This window comes from Doryrhamphus excisus, chromosome 2 (genome assembly GCF_030265055.1).
Source record: "Doryrhamphus excisus isolate RoL2022-K1 chromosome 2, RoL_Dexc_1.0, whole genome shotgun sequence".
Classification (NCBI taxonomy): Eukaryota; Metazoa; Chordata; class Actinopteri; order Syngnathiformes; family Syngnathidae; genus Doryrhamphus; species Doryrhamphus excisus.
In genome coordinates this window covers 14442255-14466726 of record NC_080467.1, presented here as the reverse complement: position 1 = coordinate 14466726, position 24472 = coordinate 14442255, and the positions used below count along the sequence as shown (strand labels likewise).

Below are 24472 nucleotides of genomic sequence, written 5' to 3'. Positions count from 1 at the left end.
CCTTTGGAGGCTGTCACTCATGCCCTATACAGGAAGATTTGAATTGATAAAAAAAGCACGGAATTATGTTGCTGTGTTGCCACGGCCTACATGAATGCACTAAATGACAAGTATGGTCAACCACGCCAGGTAGTCCGAAGCGAACTGGCTCTAAAGAACAGTCGGCACAACTAAAGTCCATATCCAAACCATACTCTCCCCACTGCAACAATAAAGAGCATTTCCTGAATGTGTGCACTAAGTTCAAGAAACTGAGCACGGACCAAATGGTGAAGTGGCTAACTGAAGAACAGAGGTGTTGGAAGTGTGGCCGATTTCACAAGCCCGAGGTCTGCACGCTCAAGCGACTGTGCAATACCTGCAAGGATCGACATCTGACGGTACTGCACGATGCAGTCCAGCGACTCCAGAAGAGTGTGCTCATGGTGACCGCTCCTACTACAAAGGTCTACTTGGATCAACTAAACAGATCCCCCAAAGTTATGCTGAAGGTTGTGAAAGTTCTACTTCATAACAGAGACAGAGTACTAGAGACTTATGCAGTACTTGATGATGGCTCAGAGCGAAGCCTTATCTTCGCAACGCCTGCAACTCACCTCAGAGCCTGAGACACTCACCCTCCGGACTGTTCATCACATGACATCTGTAAACCCTGTCTAAATATATAACAGGTCCAACCAGATCCATCTAGATGCTGAGGGAACTTCATCATCGTTCAACCCGATTGCTCTCTTTGTCGTTGCGACAACCATTCTTCTTCCATGCCCTGAAGTGGATCATATCGGAGGATAGATGGTCCAACAAAATTTAAACACAAAGGTGTTTACTGTTTTAGCTACTGTGATGTGTTGGTGCACGCCATGTAGAATTTTACAAATAAAGTAAAATATAAACAAAGCCCAGAAGCCACGGAAGTACTTACAGTGCTGGCTAGTGACTTTAAAAAATACATTAAGCGCACATTGGAAAACAAGATGCACGCCATATTGTATGTGAACCAATATAATTGGGGCATCTGTTTTGGTTCGACTTGAACCTTCGGGAATGAATTAATGACTCTAACCAAGGTATTCAGATCCCTTGCATTATAGAATTTAATAGCAGTTTCATCGTATTGGAATCCACGCTTGTTTTTGTTGACTCAAACTATAAAATTGTGTGTAGATTGATTACAAAAATATGATTTTGGCATAAGCAAACATAACAAATGTGACAAAAATCAAGGGTACATTCTCTGTATGTACTCAGCAGATTCTTTTCTCCAAGTGAGTAATGGTTCTAAAATACAGTAATAAGCAACATAAAGTATGTCGCTAACAGAGCATAATAAAAAGTAGACTTCTTTGCATTAATCATTTCCTGAACAAAATAGCAAGCATGCACATCCACCACCACTCAGATCTGAATTGACATTGTGAAATCGGGTTTTGTGAATTTATTTTCTCTCCCTCGCGATGTGTGCCCAATAGGCCGGGGTAAAGCAAATAAATAGTGGGAGGTTACTTGTGTGTGGTCTTTTTTAGCATTAGCTTCATGGTCTGTGAATGATGGCCACAGGTTGCAGTAATGATGACTTGTCACTGCACTTGTGGCACTGATCAATCATACCCTCAAGGTTGTTGTGGGAGTGGGCTGCTGGATGGCAAATTCCATGCAGGTCACAGAGTTTTACTGCATCAATGATAAATGCATGCAGTCTAAGCTTTTGCAGTTGATACAGAACCAGTAATTATTTGGTCTTCACCTATTTTGTAAAATGTACCAAGTACTAAAACACTACAACAGACATGAGTGTAAAATAAAATTATAATGTACACAATATGACCCATTCTAAAAAAATAAAAAATACAGTAAAACTGAAAAAGTGACTCCACACAAGATGGTGCACGATTGCCACCTTTTGGATGACTGGAGAACTCCAGCTCAGCTGCAAAGTTTCTAACCCAAATTAAGAAGATAAGAAGCTAGTACGGCTTAGACAAGTGAAGCCTGAAAAAGTCAGCTTTAGACCAGTGGCATCATTGTCATAAGTACATGAAGATGACTAAGCCCCTTGAGCTCCCCCCTGCTCTCAAAGACACATGTACAGTGTGTACAGGCCTGTCTGAAGTTTGACAAACTATAACATATGGTATGAGGGGAAAAATACAAAACAACTGAAGAAAGTGGATTTATTACAACAAAATAGCTATATATACACTGTACATGCTTATCATTTAGAGTGTAAAACTTGGAGGAGGAGGAGTAAGAAATGCATGACATGAGTCATTGTTTTCTGAACTAGAGGCTTCAGAACTGCTGACATCAGAATCTGAGGTGCTGCTTTCAAACTCATGAGACTCAACTGCACTCTTTTTCTCTGGATTAAAGGAAAAACATGAAGCAGAGTAGATGATTAAATGGAACAGACGCAAGTGGAACCGATTCACAATTTTATACTTACTTTGATATCTCTTGAACTTCTTGTATAGACAAGAACGGACATACTGCTGCAGTTTACATAGAGTTGATGGCTTCAGTATCTCAAAGTCGATCTCGAGCTCTTCTGGATTGGTGTCACACATAGATGGCTCTAATGTCTGAATGATGTTCACCACACCGCCAAGCTTTAAGCTGGACAGTCTGTTGATGTCGAGGCTCAGCTGGTGCTTCTCATCATATGTCATTTCCAAAGATTCCTCATCACAACTGTTCTTTGACTGCCTGAAAATAGAGACAGTTTGGATATAGTATTAATACCGGAGTAACCACCATTTCCCCCAGAAATAATAAAACATTAAGTGGACGGCATACCTAGGGCTGACAGTCTGACCACATTCGCTGCTGCCTCTACTTATCCTATGTTCCTTCTCGTTTTCTGTCACGTTTTTCATCTGTTTATTTGGAGGGGTTTCAGACAATGTAGCCAACTGCTCTTGAACCGATACAAGCTGTCAGACAGATTAGAAATAGAGTTGGAGTTAAAGGCTACAAAATAAAAGTGATGTCAACACTAAAATATACACTCACCAACCAGTACACTACATACATAAATTGTGCAGGTGCATTCAGGTACAGGAGTTCAGCGAATGTATTATTAGACACAGTCATATTACTGTAATGTCTGGCTGTGGTAGTAAATGCTTGAAGCAGTACATATGCCCACCTGTTTTTGCAACTCTGCATATTGGGGGTCTTGTTCATCAGTTTTATCCAAAATGAAAGCGCCTGTGGCACTCAACCCACCAAGAGCCAGACGAGAGCCCCCCATTGAAGTCAGCAAGACAGGCTCATCTGGAATCTTTGCAAACCTCTTTTCAAACAAACTCTGGAGCAAACAGACAGGATGGAATCAAACAAATTCAAGAGAACTTGCATTATTCAATTGCGTCATTTTACCCCCAAACACACCTGAAGTTTCTTGGCCTGGGCAACAACAACATGATCAGGTGGGTTGTATTTGTAGCAGTTGGAGAAAATTAATCTGACATCTGCGGCAAATCGTTGTGCATCCTGGTACTCTCGTCTGTCCATTTTTGTCTATAAATAAAACAAGTCAAAGGAAGTATCCTTCACTGGATTAATAATACAGTCATAACCATTAATACCTTGACAGTACTGAGATCCATGGGGTATTTGATTATGTCATGATAATCATGCAGCTTCAAAGCTTCAGCATCCACAGGCTTGTAGAAGGGCCAAGCGTACGCTACATGCTTCTTCGAGAGCATTTCCTGCAAGATATCCTCGCAGTACTTGAGAGGTTTACTCAGCTGGACCGTCTCAGCTCCGTCTACATTTCTGGTAGAAGGATGCATGGCTCGGTCGAGGATGCTGTGTCTTCTTTTGCTTTCTGCTGACTCATTCAGACTGGTTGTGTCAGTGATGGTGCTGTTCTTCCTCTTCGGGCCTATCTTCTTCATTAGCAGAATTAAATGATGGATAAGGTTTAACAAATGGTCCACATAATCCATCATATGATGCCGGTTGAGAACACATACTGTTTTTGCATGTGGCTGCTCTGTGTGAAGGTGAAAAGTGGAAGGTGAGTTGGCGCCAAAATGCTTCCGCTGAGGGGTCATATCTGAAAGAAATGTGGGTGGAGCCTTCCCACCTGCATTGAATTGTTTGGATTACATTTGCATTACTTAATATTGTATGTACTGGGTCAAAAAGGCTCTGTCTGTAATTGCATGGTAAACCCTAGGGGTACTGGCAACCCACACAACACCACTGTACAGAAACTTGTGCTCAAACAACAATGCTTTCTCCAACCACAGATTTGATCCATTTGTGCACCAAACTGCGTCACAAGCTCAACCGAATGAATTATTGCAGCCGCTAAGTGTCGCCAAAAAGCAAACCAATATCCTACTTTAACGTAAAGACAGCACATGATAGTTTCCCTTTTTTAAATAACGGAAATTCATCCAATCAAATAAGTAATTGAGATGCGCTGGTACAACATATGCATATAATTATATATGTCTGTATAAATTTCACCGTGTGAAGAGGAAAATCCAAAAGTCAGTGTGTAATGATGGTACTTCTGACACCTGACGCTGTGCATCCTTTTTCTACCCATGTGACCCACTTTTGGTTGCTCTTATTTGCCTCACAAAAGCCTAACTCATTCAAAAAAAGATGGGTTGCACATTAGTAGCTATTACACACTGATGTTAAAAAGAATCTGGTTCCCTGTGACTTGCCTGCGGCACACCCTAAAGTCAAGTAGTTTCTCATACATTAAATCATCTGGTGCAGCATTCTGAAAAGCAATACTTTATTACCTGGAAATTTATTTTTGCCTTTCCCTTTGGCTGCATGAAGCAACAGATCCACTTCTTTCTGAGGCATACGTGAGACTTTTTGCAAGTAAGTCTTTTCCAATGCCAGTGCCATCAGCACAATATCATCTGTAGGCTGGAGGAGAGGATGGGGACAGGGGGAAATCTATGAGCAACAAAGTGGCAAAGCAGCTACAGTATTTCAACCTTTAAGGGATAACATACCTTGTTATAAACGTAGCAGTTGGTGAACATGGTGTTGAAGTCTTGTAAACATTCACTGGCACTCCAGTAGTAGTTGTTCTCGAGCCGTTGCTTGATGGTACTCAAATCCATGGGATTGGTTATTACGGTGTGATAATCCTAATTCATAAAAGAATACATGTTGTATAAATGTCTGTTGGTGTCCCATTGCATCAAAAGCTATGTTTTGTACTATTGTCTAGAAAATAGGTACCCTAAAACCGGTTTGTGCGTGGGCCACACAAAGCCTTTAAATGCAGAATAAGAACCTAACTTTACATTGGGGTCAACATGTTGGATTAAAGTTAATAAGAAATATAAAGAACTTTCAAAATTGGGACTGACTGTGTTGTTGCTATTCCAGTCCAATTACTTGTCTAAGTCTGTGTTTTCAGTGCTGACCACCACCAAAACAACGCCTGCACATCACGCACATCAAAACCAGGCTATGACCATCTTCTGTCTGGAAAACAACATTCAGGCACGCACCAGTAATGAGTCAGTATTCATTTAGTGTGTTTTGTTCAGTGTTGTAAGTTGTAATTTGCATTGTGCTTTTCTTTACATATAAATGTTGCAATTCAATTCATTAAATATTATCCATTATAAGTGCCTGTGCTCCAAAAAAATTGGCAGCAAGGACACACAATTCAACACAACCTTTCCTCACTACAAATACTGCATACTCACTGGTAGTTGAAGAGCCACAGCATCAACAGGATGATAAAAAGGCCAGGCAAAATGGTGCCTCCACACAGCCTTGACCACTACATTTTGTATGAACTGAAGCTGGTTGGTCCTCCGGCCTAACTTGTTTGCATTCTTGACCTCAGGAGGGGGAGGGTTCTCAAAACGTGGCACAGATTGGTCTGTGTCTGCTAGCATGACCACCGCTACTGGGTCAGAACTTTTCAAATCAGAAAACAAGTAAGTTTATATTAGATTCTGCAGATGCTACAGCTGTTGTCTCTGGTGCAATGAAAAGGAAGTGCAGCCATGTTTTTACATTATTCTTCCTTGACCTGTTGGAACATGAAAATGTGTTTAAGTCAGGGTAACGGACAAATATATGGTCTCAATCAATCACAGCCATGTAAATTGTCCCAAAACCTGACACCCGCACAGCAACATGACATCTTCAGGGTATGACATGTTTTTAATTTACCATCTATAAAGGTAAATGTATTGTGTTTCTGCTTCTGGGCTTACATTTAGCTCTTATTTTTGGATAATTTGACGGTTGCATTTGTTGACATCATAGCCAGTGTTTTGATCTGTTAGTTCTTGTTCCCCTGTTTGGGCCGGTACTGGTTCTGAACTGCGTTCACACTGGATCAAACAGACTCCAGCTAGTGTGTGAACACAGTGTGAAGCTTTATACATAAAGTTTGTTTTGAGGCAGAAGGGGAAAGTGATACAAATCTAACTTTTCCAAGCTAAGAACTGATGACAACATAGTGTTGCAAACCAGTGAAAACCCTACAGTATACATTCAGGGGCTTGAAGGTTATTACATCAATTAATCATGTAGCCACTGTTACATAACCATATCTTATTAGCGAAATAGGTTAAAATGAGCCATTTGAGGTTGAAACACAATAAGAGAAACCCGCCGCTTTGTATTATTGTTAAGAAAAGCTTGTCTTTAGTATACAACCTAGGTCATTTAATACGAGTTGACATGAAAGAATACATACATACCTTGATGATAACAAAATAGATAATGGGTCATACTTTGCTGTCATCAACCCCACGTGTGTACGTTTTTTCGCCGATCGAACAAAGGGCGAAAAGAACGTTTTTACAGTTTGGGGGGGGATTTTTATATGACATTACCTTGCAAGACGGATTATGAAGCTGTTGCGTCATTTCATAAAGCACGATACGCGTCCCTAAAGGCAAAGAGGCGTCGTTTCGTCAACATCGAACGTGAAAAGTTTCTTGCTCGGCCATGGATAGGAAGTTGATACTCAGGGGAGTGGGCGGATCGATCCAAATGTCGAATAGATCGATACCAAGGACGTGTCAGTATCTGAGCGATACTTCGATGTTCTTGAGTTTTTTCCTGTTTATTTCACTAACATGTGTTTTCTTAATGTAATAAAAAAGGAATATTGTATCAACCCGTTGATATTGGTACATATCGTATTTATATCCAGCATAATATATACAAGGGATTCTTGATTTGTATACTATCTATATATTCCAGAACATAAAAATAAAATGTGTTATTATTATTATATGTGCGTGTTAGAAAAATATACCTGTTTAGTCAGTTCCATCTCTTAAAATTTGCACTTTTCAACCCTACGTTCATGCACAATATCACCCGTATTAATTCATAATGTTATTGTCATTATATGAGATCATATTATTTATATTCACACATTTCAAGTAAAAAGTTCACGATCGGCAAAACTGACACTGTTTGGACTTGGTATCGGACAAATTGATGCATAAATCTGCAGTATCGCCCACACTCGCTGTTCCATGCGGTTATCTGTGGGACATTATTACATTAAGAGTCCTCTTGCGCCCCCTTGTGACTCGGAGATTAAACACACCTCATTATTCTAGCCTGGAATGAAATCCGGTATGATTTTACTCCCGCTCACAGTAGCGTACATCAGAGATACTATATGAGAAGGTGTATAAAATGAATACCAACATGGACGGATAAGCCCACGGAAACGATCGTTGTGTGTGCGGTTGCCACGCAACGTATATTTCTATGTGACATGTAGTGCCTTTCATATGACAAGTTTTCTATCTGCTGTCTCATTTCAGAAGCACTTTGCTCAGCATTCACTTGACAGCCTAAACACTCCGGGGGAAAAGGAGAAATCCTAACCCGGAGATATATTGAGAACTTGTCTTAACAGGTTCAGGTTGGGGGAAATGGCTCGTCAGTGATCGCTGTGGTAAGTAGCCTCATTTATTATTGATTTTAACATTTATTTATGACTGTATTTGATGTGATTATGTATTTTGGGGGAAATACACCGTTAAGTAGTGTTATTAATTTCTTCAATTTTGGCCTCTTTTACGTTTTAAACTTGTCCCCAACTTTAGGTTTCGTTCCCCCGCCGTATCCTAGCAACAAGGCTGTCGGAAATGTCTGTGCCCTTGATCACGCGTCACTATTTCAAACTTGGCATTATTTGTTCGCATTCAAGCCATTTGTAATTTTCCCGATTTTAAAGACAAAGACCAAGTCAATCATTTGCCCCATGTAGCTTTAAAGGTGCCAAGCACACAACTGTCATAAAATAACAAATTGCAATGCTTGTTGTGCTATGGGATTCGGAGCCTGAACATGCACCAAATTTGCAAGCGAGACACGCCCTGTGAAAAATGTCATATTTCAGGGGAACACAAAAACCCAAAACTCTGTAAGCACGGAACTTGGTGGCGACGTCGCAAAAAATGTCAATAACCCTATGCTAGCAAACAGGAAGTTGGCCTTTTTGGTTCAGGTGACCAATCAAAATCACTAATACTAAACATATAGGTGATGATACACAGACCTGCCAGCATGTACACATTTTCATATGTATTTTAACCCTTGAATACATTCCGCTGCTCTATGGCTGATTTCAGTTTGGAGTTTTGAACGATTTTTTCTCATGCATCAAGTACTTCCAGCTGCAATAATACTCTTTTCGAAAAAATAACAAAATTAAAAGTAAGCTAACCGAAGGGACTGTGTAGAGCGTGTCCAGAGCAAGCTGGTCTATTCCAGTTTATGATACAGTTAATACAACATTGCCGCTGCACACAGTTGCAGGAAAAAAGATGCCATCAAATCTGATATTGCCGTTTTAAATTATATAATTTATACTGATATGAGTATTGGTATACCGATGTATACAAATTGTATACAAACCCTGGTTGATGCTACTAACTACAGTGATCTCTTGTTTATCATCTCTGGACAGCCTGCTGTACTTTGTGCATTGGCTATTTTCTCATCAATGTAACATTACTGACACCTAGTGACCAGAATAGAATACTACATTATGTCTTCCTAATGCCTTACATTTGTATTTTCATTCATTTAGACATTGTTATGCTTAAAAATGCTTAATTTAGGCGAAGAGTAGGATAATATTTGACTATTAAGCCGTAGTCAACCACAAAAGCGATTATATGTTTACTTTGAAAAAAACGTGAAAGATTGAAACCATAATGTGGCGAGTGACGACTGTAATTGACCGCAATGGCGCCCCTACTGGCCAAATAACATACAAGTGGATATTCTACTCAAGATGCACTGATTTCTGTCAAAGTCAAGCTAGTCACATTTAATCTTGCATCCCGTGTGCCCATGAGCCCCGAGTAGCATGGGGGTTTGAGGGCCTTTTCAACGCTGCAACTGCAGTTTTTACAAAATCATAATTTAAACAATGTTTTAGTAATATTATGTCATATCATACTTTTGGGTTTAACTTTGTCACTCTCATAAATACCTTTCTTTGCAACCATTTCATCTTAAAGCTTGTTGATAAAGCTTGGTTCCTTGCAGACATCACTCTTTAAAAAAAAAAAAAATGTATTGTATGCTTTAAAGCCGTGATTATTATATGTGTGATCTATGATGTCACTTTCCAAAAGCAGCTTCCTATCAATGTGTTGTCACAGGAGCCCAATAATCTTCAGTCGTTGTTCTTCAGGAGTGAGAGCAGGCTGTAGGGTCAGAGGCAGCTAGATCGACCAGGATGGAGCAGCTCAGGGCAGAGTTTGAGAAAGTTATAGCAGAGCTGAAGTGGGAGGAAGTTGTTTCCACACTGCTGGAAGTGGTCAGCAGCATGTTGTGCACCACAGCCAGCTCTCCACCTTCAAATGCTGCCGCTGTCCCTCCTGGGCTCAGATCTGACCCCCACTGTCAGCCAGTCGCAGGTCACAGCAGAGGTTATAGTGGGTGCGTCCCGCCTTGCCCAGAATTTGTGCAACCAGGTCAGATGATGGCAGGGCCTCAGTCTAATCCGTACGACATGCATGCATTTGACATCAAAAGTCAGGCAGGTGCCCCCCAGGTAAGTGCATGACAAATAGTCACGTTCAAGACCCGCACTTTTATTATAAAATTAGACATCACATGTTAAAATGAGAGATTTAAATGGATCAGTTTCAAAGATGGAGGCTGCATGCTGCCATCATGTGGAATGATGACACGGGCGCAACCTGTTTTACAGCTTTGCATATTTGCATTTCCAGAATATGTCAGTCCCTGGGGGAACACACCCTGAAAACTCCAGCTGGTGTCCAGCTGGGATGATGTAAGAACAACTACACACTGCATAATACACACTATAGATTTAAACGTTCTGCATGTTTTACATTAAAGGAATGGGGGTGAAGTCTACCAGATGGCAGGTCCTGTCTTTGCTGCTCCAATAACATCCACCTCAAAGTATGCATTATTTCCAAATCAGTGACGGTCCCATTGTCCTAATTATTGATCAAAAATTTGACATAGAAATGTTTTTGTGTCTTTTTTTATGAATGCAGGAATGGAGGGGTGGTTTACCACATTACGGGGCAACCTGTCTTTGCTGCTCCACCAAATACAACCACAAAGTAAGATTGACTTTAATGATTCTCTCATGACTGGTGCAGTGGCCAGTTACTGAGAAACCATTAAAAAATACAACTAAAAACAAGAACAGTACATTTTGATATTTACAGTGCTGGAGTAGATTTCAGGTTTTTTTTGGTTAGTAACAAGATTTGTTACGCACACTGAGATAAGTACATAGAACATTGAAAATCTTTTTACCACCTTCTACATACAGTTTGTAACATTATTAGAGCTCTCTAGACATGAATATAACACCCCTACTATAGAACACATAAGAGAAAAAGAGCAATTTGAGACATAAAACCCAATACAGACTCATGCACGCTTGCATTGGGAGAGTTCTTTGATGTTCTGTTTTTACTTCATGTTATGTACAGTACTTTTTAACTTTGTGTTATGTACAGTACTTTCTGCAGTTTCTGCACTTTCTTCTATTGTCCCATCAATGCACTGTGCTTGTTATTTTATTAATACAAAAATCATGTGCTATATTTTGCATAATTTCATGTTCTCCCTGTGCGTGTGAAGCCTTTCCTCCCACATTCCAAAAACAAGCATGTTAGGTGTGAATGGTTGTTTATCTACATGTGCCCTGTGATTGGCTGGTGACCAGTCCAGGGTGTACCCCGCCTCTTGCCCAAAGACAGCTGGGATAGGTTCCAGCATACACCTGCAACCCTAGGGAGGTCAGACGGTGACACTATCCTCTTGTTTGTCCGTTAAGCTGTTTTGTCCAGTTCGAGCCATATATTGTGTGACTGATACTTTTAGTTCAATTCCATTCATTCAATCCACACCAATGGAACACTGACAAACCGCCACCAATACTTTTAGTTCAATTCCATTCATTCAATCCACACCAATGGAACACTGACAAACCGCCACTAAAGTCACATTGTCTTTTTAAAATATTTCAGAAAATGCATAGCATCTTAATTAAACCATATTGTTGGCTGAATATCGCAATACATATTGTATTGTGAGCTAAATATCATGTATTGCATTGTATCGCATTGCATTGTATGTTGCACTTTATTCAGCCTTCCTTGAACGCCCCATAGTTGTGTGCTGTGACTTGAGACAAAAGTTTGTTGGTGCTGTGGAAGCACTCATTATTGGTGAGTATCAGTATACTTAAGTGTGTTTAATAAGTGTGTGAGGCATATTTAGGGCGTAATCCTGGATTGTGTTAGGACTAAACAATGGCAATTGAAGAGAGGAGGGGTCTGGAGCTTAATTAATTACAACAGTCACTTTTTTGCAAATGTTGATCCAAAATTGGTGGAGATTGTCATTTGGAGAATGTCAACATCAAATTAACAAAGAGTTTGGAGAAAGGGAAGAAGCCGTGTGTCAAAAATAGACATTTTTATGGACATCTCAGTTACTTGTAATTATTTTACCATTCACTGGTCGATCTACTTTTGTTGTGTTGTGCTCCCCTGAATTGTTCTTTTTATGGCTTCATGCTCTGTAAGCTGGCCTTTGGTGTTGAAGTTCTTGTCAAGGCCTGCATGATGGTCTTTAATTTGTACCTTTTTTTCCTTTCAGTTCCACTCATAAAGTTAACTTGAGTTCTTTATGTATTTTCTATTTATCAGAAGAAAACGAAGGCGCCGGCGCATACGCGATGTAGACCAGCCGTACGTCAAGAAACCACCCAATGCCTTCATGTGCTTTCTGAAGGAGCAGCGGCAACACGTGAAGGCGCAAATGAATTTAAAGGATAGTGCGTCTGTCAATACTGTGCTTGGTCATATGGTGAGTGTGATTGTGATTGTTTTCACTGTATTTAGTCCGTGAATGTTTTTTTTTTTGTTTTGTCTGCAGTGGAAGTTGCTGACTGATGAGGGACAGGCTAAATATTATAAGATCGCTGATGCTGAAAAAAAACTCCATTCCCAAATGTATCCGGAATGGTCCAACAGCGACAACTATGTGAGGCTAACCTCCAACATATAACAAAGCTTATTTGATCAGCTTATATTGGAAAGTATAAACTATTTGTTTGCGTGCAGGGTAACAGGAGGCGACGGCGCAGCTTTACAACAACCACCGCTGTGACAGGTATGTCAACATAATTCCTGACATACACAACTATTATTGTGCCATATTCTTTTAAAATGACATTTTAAAGAAGATTATGACAATCCTGAGTGCCCATGTGCCTTAGTGGTGTGTGAAAGAACCAAGAATCATGTACAGCCACAACAGCCTGGGTGGTCAACAGACTCATCATACAATGTTGTGGGAGGACATTCCTCGGACAAGATTCATCAACAGTTGACAGGAATTGTGGTTTGGTTGGTCACTCGAGCATCGCACAAGCGCTTCGTTTGGATGCGGTTGCAAGTGTTGGCATTGGGGCGGCAATGACTCAGGTGTTGAGATGGTCCAGAAACCGGAAACACAGCAGCATTTTCACTGTCTTGTCCATACTGTTGACTCTACGATCAAACCTCCACAAGCAAAATCTTGGATTTATTGGTAGACATAATATTCCTCCAAATGCTCAGGTTCCAGTATATCCAAACATCCATCCATTTATTTTCTTACACTTATTCAGGTCGCAGACTTACCTGTCTCGGGATACCTCTTCCAGTTCCATTGAGTGGACATCGAAGCGTTACCAAGCCAGCTACAAGACATAAATATGCCTGGAACACACCTCACCAGGAAGACGTTGAGTAGGCATCCGGACTAGATGCCTGAGCCACCTCAACTGTCTCTTGTGGATGTGAAGGAGCAGCGGTTCTGCTCTGAACCTCCTCCTCGATGATTGAGCTCCTCACCCTCTTTGGGTGAGTCCAGCCACCCTACTGAGGAAAGTCATCTCAGCTACTTATGTCCCAATCTTGCTTTTTCAGTCACGACCCCAAACTCTTGACCGTAGTTGAGGGTAGAAACGTAGATGGACCGATAAATCAAGAGATTTGATTCTGGCTGGATTCTGGATTCTGGCTCAGCTCTCTCTTCACCACGACATTATTGGAGACTGCATGTGTGGATCTCATGTTCCAGCCTTCCCTCACTCACAGATCCTGAGATACTTGAACTGGCTCCTGAACCAGAACCTGTTTACTTTGGAAGACCCTATCAAGAGCATATTGCCCCAGACATATTAGGGTAGAGATGATAAAAAATGGGAGACCTGACAAAAGCCATAAAAAATGCATTATACAAAATGTCAGTCTGTGCAATAAGAATGAAAAAAATGTATCAGTTGCACACTTGAGACGCCTAATCAGACTTCACTCAATACAAGTATAAATAGATTACCTGTTGGTTTGGGTGTAAAGAAGTAATTTTGAAGTTTTGAAGTCCAAATGGATTGACTTTCATCTTTGCTTGTTTCTGTTGCAGAACCGGACTCTCCAGATGAAACTCCAACTCACTCTAAGACCAGTGATGAGTCTGAAAAAATGCGTATTGCAGACAAGGTCCTACACATGCTGGGGTGTGCCTAGTCCTTTAAACTATCCGACTCCCCACTCCACCCTCCACCGCCAGTTCTGTAGTTCTGTAAATGTCCATCCATCCATTTTCTTCCGCTTATCCGGGTCCGGGTCGCAAGGCAGCAGTCTCAGGAGGGAAGTGTGTCCAAGGTCTGCCCCAGGGCCTCCTCCCACCTGGGCATGCCCGGAACACCTCACCAGGGAGGTGTCCACTAGGCATCCCGACAAGATGTCTGAGCCACCTCAACTGGCTCCTCTCGATGTGAAGGAGCAGCAGTTCTCCTCTGAGGCCCTCCCGGATGACTGAGCTTCTCACCCTATCTTTTAAGGTGAGTCCAGCCACCCTATGGAGGAAATTCGTTTTGGCCGCTTGTAGCTGTGATCTTGTTTTTTCGGTCAAGACCCAAAGCTCATGACTATAAGTGATGTTGGGAACAGAGATTGATGGGCAATTTGAGAGCTTAGCCTTCTGGCTCTCCTCACCACGATGGTCCAGTACAGAGACTGCATTAAAGCAGATGCTGCACTGATCCATCTGTCGCCGTCATGCTCCAATCTTCCCTCACTCAAGAGACGCTGAGATACTCCTCCACCTGGGGCAAGAACTCACTCACAACCCAGAGGGTGCAAGCAACCCTTGTCCGACTGAGGACCATGGCCTCGAGGTCAAACACCGTAATATGACCATTAGGACCTTGTCCAAGGCTAAAAAGTGCAGACCATTAGGGCAAGCTCCCGTACACCCTCATTACTCATGTAAAGGTGTAGAGCTGGTCCAGTGTTCTTGACCAAGACAAAAACTACATTGCACTTCCTGTAGCCGAGGTTCGATTAATGGGTGTACCGTTCTCTCCGGCACCCTGGAATAGACTTTCCAAGGGAGGCTGAGTGTGATCCCCCTATAGTTGGAAAACACCTTGTTGGAAAGGTGTGTCAGCCAACAAGACAGTCCAACAATCAGAGCTTTGGGGAATTCAGGGTGAAACTCGTCCACCCCTTGAAGTTTGCCACTGGGGCTTGTTTTGACTACCCCAGATACCTTAGCCACAGTGATAGAACTATCCGCATTTGTATCCTCAGACTCTGATTTCTCTCTGGAAGGTATGTCAGTGGGATATGAAGGGCCTTGAAGTATTCCTTCCATTGCCCGATTATATCCTCTGGCGAGGTCAAGCCATGTGTTTTTTGGCTTTCTGGTACCTGCCAGTTGCTTCAGGAGCAACATAAGCCATTCGTGCTTGATAAGATTCCTTCAGCTTGAAGCCCTAATCTCTGTTGTCCATCATCGGGTTTGGGGCTTGCCGCTACAACTGGCACCAACCACCTTGTGGGCGCATCTCCAATTGGCTGCCAAAGCAATGAATGAAGCACTGAATACGGCCCATTCAGAGAGTTAAAGACCTGACTAACGGGAGACTCTGCCAGACGTCCCCACCGTTACTCCCATGTTTGGGTCTGTCAGGTCTGTCTGACATCCCTCCCCCCAGTCATCTAATCCAACTCATCAGTTGACAGCTCAGCCACTCTCTTCACCTACGGGAGAACCTAGAGAACATGTGGACGCAGGCCTGATAAGACTACAAAATTATGCATATACCTGCGGCCTAGGGTGTCCTGGTGCCAGGTTCACTTGTGGACATCTTTATGTTCGAACATAGTGCTTGTTATGGACAAACTGTGGTTTTGCACATAAGTCCAATAACATTTGACTGCACAGGTTGAGATCGGGGAGGCAGTATCTCCCAATCATGCCCTCCAGGTCACACTGTCATTGCCTACATGGACATTGAAGTCTCCCAGTAGAACTATGGATTCACCAGCAGCACCCTCTGATAGACTCCAAGAAGGCTGATGTTTGGATACACACCAAATGTGTCGGGAAGGCACCCCCGTTCACCGGGGATTAGTCCAACGTGAAGGCACCGAGCCAGGGGGGATTTTAGTAAGCCCACACTAGCTCACCGCCTCTCTCCTGCGGGAAATCCAGATTAGAACCCAAAATGAAGGTCCAGGTGACTAAGACTGTCTATTTGGAATGCCTCAACCTTGCACAAGCTTAGCCCATGTGGCTTCCTCAGGCTGGGCCCAGTGCCCGACCACCAGGCGCTTGCCAGCGAGCTTGGCTCTAGGGTGAGGCCCCAGTGACCCATGTTTGGGCAAAGTGTGTTTTTCTTCAGTGGGTCTTCTTAAGCACTTATCTTCTTATCTGCCCCGTCACCTAGGACCTGTTTGCCTTTGGAGACCATATCTGGGGCATATAGCCCTGGACAACATACCTCCTATGATCACTCTGGCACTTGGTGATTCATGGAGGCGTATATTTAAATGTAAATAATGTAGACATATTTTAAAGTAGTTTAATTGTTTTAGACATTTAATTGGGGACATCAATTAAAAACTACAATGCAGCCATTAAAAATAATGTTGTCAAGGACAACCACAATGTATTCCACAAGACATCCCCTGCATTTCCCCATGCGTTCCAATATGTAGTCAAGATAAAAGGTGTGAACATGTTCTGCACACACTGGAAAAATAGGCGGCGATAAATCCAATGTATCCCTGTGGGATGCTAGATATTCACAAAGTGAATGGAATTGAGTCAAAAACAGTTTTTAAATGATGAGTCTTGTCAATTTAGTGTTGATTTTTGTGTCTTAATGACATATAAGGTAATGGTTTTATTTGAATGCACATGTTTTACTTTGGTATACATCACGTTACAATTCACTATTCCACATGTCCAAAAGGAGTAGGAAAAAGCAAAGCATATTCAGTTCTCCCCCCTGTCCTTTTTCATCAACTGCTAATACATTTGTTCACTTCCTATTCAACATGTGCCCATTACCAGTTCTGAAATAACATGAAAATGATAAAGCAGCATAACAATGTGTTACAATAAAGTTGGTTTGTAAATCAATATAAATACATTGTATAGCACTCACTAAAAAATACATAATAAATGATGAGTTAATATTTGACACATTGTTGGATGATGAGTGATGTATGTCTGTACAATGTTGGTCACGACGATCCTGATGACTTATGGCACAAACTGACCTAAAATGAAAAAATGCTGAATAAAAATATTATGAAAAAAAAAGATTGTGTTCATCTTTCCTTTTAAGATTGTTTTGAACATTTCAAATATGCAGGTGACATTGTGTAAATGGGTGATGCTAACGTACTGCATTAACTTCACAGCCCTTACAGTCACTGTTGTGTAGTAATATATTGTAACTATATCTGACACATCTTTTATCTATATCCGTGTCCTTTGTGGGCATCCTGCTTTCATTCCTGGCAAGTTCTTGCCGGAATTACCACCCAAATAAAAGACTAACTGCCTTTCAAGCAGCTAAAGCACCCCTGAACGTCTGTTCAATGCGACGGCACACTATTGTATGATGTAAAAAATATGATATATTTGTATATATTATTGTTAGGGTTAAACCCAAAACATTATCACCAACTGTGAAAGAAGACACAAAGACGTGAGATATAGGCTTGCAAGGAGAGTGATCAGAGACTGTTCAGTAACATTCATCCAACCTACTCTGAAAAACAGTCTCTGCTCTTCTCCTTTTATTAAAGTTTAGGTGTGCCCTATTACATAGGTCTCAATCGTCTAAGGGAGGGGGAACAGTTCACACGGTTGAGACTGGTTTCAACATCAAGCAAGCATATTTTGAGAAAGCAAAGCAGAGACAGATAGTTCAAGGATATCAAGAGAAAACAGTGTCTAAAGGAATGTGATGCTCTATGCAAACGTGTGATCTATGTGCATGTAATAGTAACTTGGATAATATGAAGAATGTGATTACATGATATTAACTTGGATAATATGAAACAAGCTTATTGAATGTGAGTACATGATATATACAGTTTTATTCCAACAATTATATTATTATATTATATATAATATATCTGATATATATATAATATCTGATATATATATATAATATCTGATATAGATATACGTATATATATATATATATATATAAAAAGTCAATTTGATGTCTATTTGAGAAATACAACATACATGTGGTATCTAATACAAATAAACTTGTCAGTTTTATGACCGTTCGTTTACAGTATACAGTATAAGTATTTTTGTTCCTCCTGCCTATCCGTACCCAGTGTGATCTTGGCGCATGTGCAGTTGACACCGCTGCACCACATTCCCCGCTTTTCCTAGCAGTACCTCTTGATAGCAAGCCGTTCAGGAGCGAGCCGCTTCGGCTCTATGTAACAGTCTGGTTATATTTCTGTGCACATTTCCTTACTGGTGTTTATGAGGAGCAACAAGAATACGCCAAAATTCAATTAATTACACGTGAGTATCGATTTGTGAGCGACGCCTCATTGTTGAATGGAGGGCCGCTCTATAGTGGCTAACGCAGGTTGTCAACAGCATCAGTGCAAGAGCTTTTGCACCAGCACACAGCTAGTAGCATTTTCGAGTATCGGTAATTTAATCTAGATTTAATGTTTTACTCCTGTCTTTTTACTGCTACTGGCTGTAGCTTTAGTTTTAAGATCTTTTGTTGGTGCTATCTAGTTAGCGAACGTTAGATTGGGTACACGTCATGATGATCCTAAACAGCGATTGTTAGCAACGTTTTGTTTTTTTCACAATATAATGAGTTCTATTTTATATCGATAATTATGAGTTGTAGTAAATGTAAAATTCGACTGAACATGTTTGGAATCATTGTGGAGATAGTCTAGGAGCCACAGACTCCTTGTTCATCGGTGTTATGTTTCTCTTGTAATAATTTGGGTAACGCAGGTATGCTGACTACAAAAGTACGTATGTCAATGAATTGTACTGATATTATTGTTCATCTAGTCTCCAGTTGATGCTCACTTCATCACCATGGCAACAGAAGACAAGAAACCAGAGACTGACACAAAACCTCCAGTGGCGCCATCGGCATCTGCCAGTCAGAGCAAGGTTGGCCATACATCTATGGAAGAAATAGATTGCAGAATTTTGTATGTTTCTTCATGTTTCATGGGGGTCGTTCATGCGCATAAGGAAAACAAGTCACAAGTGAAGTCAGTTAAATAATAGGATTGTTTCTCCCACAAGATGAATGAATGATCAGCTAATGATAGCCAACCACGACAAGGTGTGTGGGTGGATGGGGAGAGTGAGGCCGCAAACAATCCTTTTGCAAAATGACAGTGTTTGTTGATGCTGCAGCTTAAGTCTAATATAAAAAAATATTTTGGAACTCATTTATATGTATGTATGTTATGTTTTCACATTCACTTCCAGTCAGCGCCTGCCAAGCCTAACTACAGCCTGAAGTTCACACTGGCAGGCCACACTAAAGCCGTCTCCTCTGTCAAGTTCAGTCCCAGTGGGGAGTGGCTAGCCAGCTCCTGTAAGTTCTTCATCCTCCTTTTTGTTCTGTTTTTTTGTGGATTCATGTTCACGTATTTTCTCTCCGCAGCTGCTGATAAACTCATCAAAATCTGGGGAGCATACGACGGCAAGTTTGAGAAAACCATATCGGGACACAAACTTGTAAGTCATGATGTCAATCACATTTGTGTACAAGGAAAGTTAATTTCCCTTTTGACCGGGCCTTTTTAATGCCAGTGAGGCTCTTGCCTATTTGGAGACATACTGACCATAACATGGTGAGGAGCTAGACAATGTGTGATTCAGAAGACCCTATGAAAAAATAAAAATGGAGAGACCACGCCTCACCCGGTCATGGGGTTGGGGGCCTTACCCTGGAGCCATGCCCGTGGTAGAGGCACTGGTAGAGTATCTGGTTGTTGGACCTTCACTCGCGGGGACCATCTTGGAAAAGCCACATGAAATGTACCCCCCTGAGACCCACCACCTATGGGGCAAACATAAGGGTCCTGTGCGTTGGGTCGCGGTCGATGGTGGGGGCCTTGGCGACCTGGTCTTCGGCGGCCAAATCTAGTTCTTGTGGTTCTAGTTCTCCTCAAGAGGAGCTGCACTATGTTGTACAGTGAGTTCGTGAATTAAACGTAACATTGTCCATAAGTGCAGCTGAACACCGTAGGACGCAGGTCTGTGATCGACTTGGTCGTCGTATCAACAGACCTACGCCTGCATGTTGAGGATATACTCGGGCGGTGGAAAAAATAACGTAGGACGTTCTCAGTCTCTCAATTCCAGTGACCACAACATTGGTTAATCCAGTTAGCATTAGCATAATGCAGTACAATAAAACAGATATATAAAAAATACATTGCAACATACTGAGATGTTTTTATTTCTGAGTACGTTGTGTGTCATTTTTTTTATTTTAATGAATCTACAGGGCATATCCGACGTAGCGTGGTCATCTGACTCCAACCTCCTGGTGTCCGCTTCTGATGACAAGACCTTGAAGATCTGGGATGTCAGCTCGGTAAATTATTATTGAACCTTTGGTGTGTGTGTGTGTGTGTGAGTGAAATTACGTATATTTTGTAACAAGCTGAAGCTCAACTACTGTACGTCGTTCTTTGTGGAAATTCACTTATCAGCATAGATCTGGTACCAATTAAACGAGAGATTACTGTATTACTTTTTCAAAATGTGAAACATTTTTAATGTATACATCCATGTCTGCAGGGAAAATGCCTGAAGACTCTGAAAGGTCATAGCAACTACGTGTTCTGCTGCAACTTTAACCCACAGTCCAATCTGATCGTGTCAGGATCGGTGAGTACGCAACTATAGAAATAACTCCCTATTTGAAGCGTTTCATGTGTCAATTTATGATGAACGCACTGTTTTCTTCCTCCTAGTTTGACGAGAGTGTCAGAATATGGGACGTAAAAACCGGCAAGTGCTTGAAAACATTGCCAGCTCATTCAGACCCCGTCTCTGCTGTAAGGAAATTTGTGCAGCTCCTGATGTTGAGCCAAGAGTTGGAATTAAACGTTGTGTGTCTTCTGTAGGTCCATTTCAACAGAGATGGCTCCCTGATTGTGTCCAGCAGCTATGACGGACTTTGGTGAGAATCAGCTAGACTTTGACATACCACGTAGTGTTATTGTGTGTATATGTCACATTTGTCCCTCACCTACCTTTTTTGTTGTTGTTTTCAGCCGAATTTGGGACACAGCATCTGGACAGTGCTTAAAAACTCTTATAGGTACATGGTGACACTGTTGTTGTTTGAAGTCATTCGAAGATATTACCATAAATGCTCTAATTATGTAATTACCTAAAGCGCACAGGGGATGGGAGGTAAATGGAAGCAGGTGATCATTGGAGACAAGCTGTTATTTTGAAATTTGGAAAATCAAATATGGAAATGTAATTATTTTTAATTTACATACCGTAACAGTTAATTGTTTTGGTAGACTACACACCCAGCGACTGTAGGAAGTGTAATTGAGCATTTGTAGTACAATATTTCTTATTGTGGCCTCAAGTAAATGAAATCGAACTTGTTTTGTGTTTGGCAGATGATGACAACCCTCCTGTGTCGTTTGTAAAGTTTTCTCCCAATGGGAAGTACATCCTGGCTGCGACACTGGATAAGTAAGTAACCAAACTACTTCTCTTCTGATTTTGGGCCTCCTCACTCCGCAGCCTCCAACCTCTTTCAAAATCATTTCAAGCAGACTAAATGAGCCACTTTTGAAGTAAATACCAAAATAATATCCAAGGAACTGTAGCTGATGATAGTATTTCAGTGGTCAACATTTACTTAAAACTAGGTCTGATATCTATTATCAAATATCAATGGATGGGCACCCTGATATGCCCATCCATTTCCACAAAATCCGTAGCATTCCACATCTTAACACAGACAAATTAAAGTGTCAATTTGGCATGCTTAGCACCAAATTGAGACTTATCTCAGAAAAGCCAAAGATTATGTAGTATGTTTCCTGTATTAAATATAGAGGCTGATGCTTTGAGTTGCACTGAGAGGTCATGGCATCCTGTTTTTCCGCATAATGGCCAGCAGAGGGCGGCACACACCATTAAAGGAAAACAAAACATGATTCTGTAGCCTCAAGTTTAATGTTTGTTATATTTTTGCTTGTCAGCACTCTGAAGCTGTGGGACTACAGCAAGGGAAAGGTGAGATTAATCATAATTCTTTACAAGACATTTACTTTTACATCTTAACCTCCATAATACTCTTGACCCCCTCTCTTTCTCTGCAGTGCTTGAAGACGTACACAGGACATAAAAATGAGAAGTACTGCATATTTGCCAACTTCTCAGTCACGGGTGGCAAGGTGATAAACCACGATGATACTCCAACACTTAATTTTGCTTTGTTTGTATTCCATGCAACATCAATGCATTTTCTTGCAGTGGATCGTGTCGGGCTCCGAGGACAACATGGTGTACATCTGGAACCTGCAGACAAAGGAGATTGTGCAGAAACTGCAGGGCCACACAGGTACGCTAACACATCTAAGGGTGTCAAAAAGCAGGGTTACAGTAAGTGAAGGGGTTCTGTGCACCTAATAACAATGCACACAGATGATCATCATCATTTTTTCCCACTCTCCATCAAATTTCAGACGTGGTCATTTCGACCGCCTGCCACCCGACAGAGAACATCATTGCATCGGCAGCGCTAGAAAACGACAAAACCATCAAACTTTGGAAAAGTGATTGTTAAAAGCCTGACATTCACATTTCTTCTTTTTAATCACTTATTTTCTATTTTTTATAAACAATAAAAGGAGGATTTTTTTGACTGGTGATCTTGTGCTGGATGCCAACGTTCCATGGAACTTCAGTCAGCAATGATGCAACAGGCCTTCATATTAACACATTCATTTCTTCTGGTTTTGTGACCCCCACCATCACCTCACCTCACAACCCAAGGCTGTTTAGTGTAACAAATGGACGACTTGTTTAACAAACTTTAGTGTGACATCAGGACATGTTGGACAGTTCATGACAATTCAAATATGGTCTTGTACAAAAAAAATTAAAACCTAATGGTTACTACTTTTGCCTTTTACGTCTGTAATCGTGTGGTGATGTCCAAATGATGTCAAAATTGTTTTTTTTTTCTAATAAACAAGAAACCCATTGAATCTTGGCCCTTTGTTTACTGCATGTTTGCATGCTATGGTTATTTGTTGGGAGTTTAACAAACAGCAAAATGGAAAATATATAAATATCAGTTTCAAAAATAATAAATCATGCTGTTTTGTGGTTGCATATAGCCTGTTAATAAAAAAATGCACATCAAAGCAAATTTGATGTATTTTTCTGCTTGAAACATTTTAAGTGTTAGACTGGAAAATGAACTAAACTACAAGGCATTCACAAGATGTGTCCAACAAGTTTAACTGTGAATGAGGTATAGTATTATACACTGGTCACTAGGTGTAAATAATGGTACTGTAATGTTCATTGGGACACACATGCACCTGACTTTATGACAGAACAACAGGCACAATAATCCAGAATAAATCTGGATCTAAATCTGGTTTGTGATTCATGATTCATAATGGATGAATGGACCGGTTTATATACATTATTTGAGGCAAAGGAGACACTGACTGGTTTCCCGACCTCCCCACCCTCAAAACATTTTACAGTGGCCTTTTATTGCTGCACGCCTGTGCAATAATCATGCCATTTCCGATAATTCCGATAATACATGGCCCTGTGTATAAAAGTGATTACTCCTAAACCTAATAACTGGTTGAGCCACCCTTAGCAGCAATAACTGCAATCAAGCGTTTGCAATAACTTGCAATGATTCTCTTACAGCGCTGTGGAGGAATTTTGGCTCAGAAGGAGGGTTTTCCAGATGTTACCAGATGGTTAGGCAGTAGGTCAGCAGGCTCTCGATGGAGGAGCGGTAGAAGGCCAGCAGAAGTTTCTGGGCTACATTGTTTTTCCTGAGGACTCTCAGGAAGTGGAACCGCTGCTGAGCCTTTTTGATGATGGCTGAGGTGTTTTTAGTCCAGGTCAAATCACCGGAGATCTGGACTCCCAAGAATCTGAAATTATGGACCCACTCCATGTCCTCGCTGTTGATGTAGAGTGGGAGATGATCACTTTTCGTCCTCCTGAAGTCCATGATGATCTTGTTAGTCTTCGTGGTATTCAGAGTCAGGTTATTTTTAAAGCACCAGGTTGTGAGTCTCTGAACTCTTCTCTGTAAAGATCTTGCAGAAGATGTGGGACAGCTGGTGAGCGCAAGTGCTCTGTCACCTGACCTAAAGGCAGAATCGCGGGTCTTGAGGAGTGAATGGACCTGGTTGGTCATCCAGGGTTTCTGGTTTGGGAAAACCCGGATGGTTCTTGTCACAGAAACGGTTCCCATGCAGAACTTGATGTAATTCAGAACTTCCCTATATTTCCTACAATGTACATTTTCCACATTCTCTATGGCCTTACATTCTATACATATTTCTCATGTGCTTTTGCCTAATAAAAACAATGTATTTAACCCAGT

General features: G+C 41.2%; 3 protein-coding genes across 9 annotated transcripts; 2 read left to right on the top strand and 1 right to left on the bottom strand.

The window, feature by feature from the left end:
• Positions 1–1863: 1863 nt before the first annotated feature.
• LOC131114761 (bromodomain-containing protein 3-like) lies at positions 1864–7009 on the bottom strand. 7 transcript variants are annotated; one of them, XM_058064344.1, is made up of 11 exons: positions 6711–6769; positions 5700–5916; positions 4992–5129; positions 4770–4902; positions 3981–4093; positions 3588–3896; positions 3391–3519; positions 3146–3307; positions 2794–2930; positions 2444–2703; positions 1864–2359 (listed from the first exon to the last, which is right to left on the bottom strand). In XM_058064344.1, the coding sequence occupies exons 1-11, from the start codon at positions 6752–6754 to the stop codon at positions 2217–2219; spliced, it is 1785 nt and encodes a 594-aa protein (XP_057920327.1). In that variant the 5' UTR covers positions 6755–6769; the 3' UTR covers positions 1864–2216. The 7 variants fall into 7 exon arrangements, with proteins under 7 accessions (XP_057920327.1, XP_057920331.1, XP_057920330.1 ...); XM_058064347.1 differs by lacking the exon at positions 6711–6769 and adding an exon at positions 6846–7002 and having other exon boundaries at positions 1872–2359; XM_058064346.1 differs by having other exon boundaries at positions 1921–2359; positions 5700–6031; positions 6711–6858.
• Positions 7010–7523: 514 nt separating this feature from the next.
• Positions 7524–17026, top strand: LOC131114837 (transcription factor 7-like 1-A). The gene is made up of 10 exons (XM_058064351.1): positions 7524–7602; positions 7797–7930; positions 9651–10045; positions 10227–10288; positions 10357–10422; positions 10521–10589; positions 12192–12351; positions 12421–12528; positions 12609–12657; positions 13954–17026. Exons 3-10 carry the CDS (start codon positions 9728–9730, stop codon positions 14055–14057), a joined length of 936 nt encoding a protein of 311 aa, XP_057920334.1. The 5' UTR covers positions 7524–7602; positions 7797–7930; positions 9651–9727; the 3' UTR covers positions 14058–17026.
• Positions 17027–18200: 1174 nt separating this feature from the next.
• On the top strand, positions 18201–23096 carry wdr5 (WD repeat domain 5). Its single transcript, XM_058060570.1, has 14 exons — positions 18201–18381; positions 18898–19002; positions 19330–19438; positions 19508–19581; positions 20357–20446; positions 20653–20742; positions 20829–20912; positions 20982–21037; positions 21132–21178; positions 21495–21570; positions 22086–22119; positions 22206–22280; positions 22360–22447; positions 22572–23096. The coding sequence occupies exons 2-14, from the start codon at positions 18925–18927 to the stop codon at positions 22670–22672; spliced, it is 1002 nt and encodes a 333-aa protein (XP_057916553.1). The 5' UTR covers positions 18201–18381; positions 18898–18924; the 3' UTR covers positions 22673–23096.
• Positions 23097–24472: the final 1376 nt, after the last annotated feature.

Bases quoted from the DNA above. Each gene is read 5' to 3' on its own strand.
- LOC131114761 (XM_058064344.1), bottom strand. From the start codon at position 6,754: ATGACAGCAAAGTATGACCCATTATCTATTTTGTTATCATCAAG. The intron at 3,520-3,587 runs GTATTAATGGTT...TTTTATTTATAG, and splicing joins TGGATCTCAGTACTGTCAAG to ACAAAAATGGACAGACGAGA. The intron at 3,308-3,390 runs GTGTGTTTGGGG...TGTTTGCTCCAG, and splicing joins CCCAGGCCAAGAAACTTCAG to AGTTTGTTTGAAAAGAGGTT.
- LOC131114837 (XM_058064351.1), top strand. From the start codon at position 9,728: ATGGAGCAGCTCAGGGCAGAGTTTGAGAAAGTTATAGCAGAGCTGAAG. The intron at 10,046-10,226 runs GTAAGTGCATGA...TTGCATTTCCAG, and splicing joins GTCAGGCAGGTGCCCCCCAG to AATATGTCAGTCCCTGGGGG. The intron at 10,590-12,191 runs GTAAGATTGACT...TCTATTTATCAG, and splicing joins CCACCAAATACAACCACAAA to AAGAAAACGAAGGCGCCGGC.
- wdr5 (XM_058060570.1), top strand. From the start codon at position 18,925: ATGGCAACAGAAGACAAGAAACCAGAGACTGACACAAAACCTCCAGTG. The intron at 20,447-20,652 runs GTAAATTATTAT...CCATGTCTGCAG, and splicing joins AGATCTGGGATGTCAGCTCG to GGAAAATGCCTGAAGACTCT. The intron at 22,120-22,205 runs GTGAGATTAATC...CTTTCTCTGCAG, and splicing joins GGGACTACAGCAAGGGAAAG to TGCTTGAAGACGTACACAGG.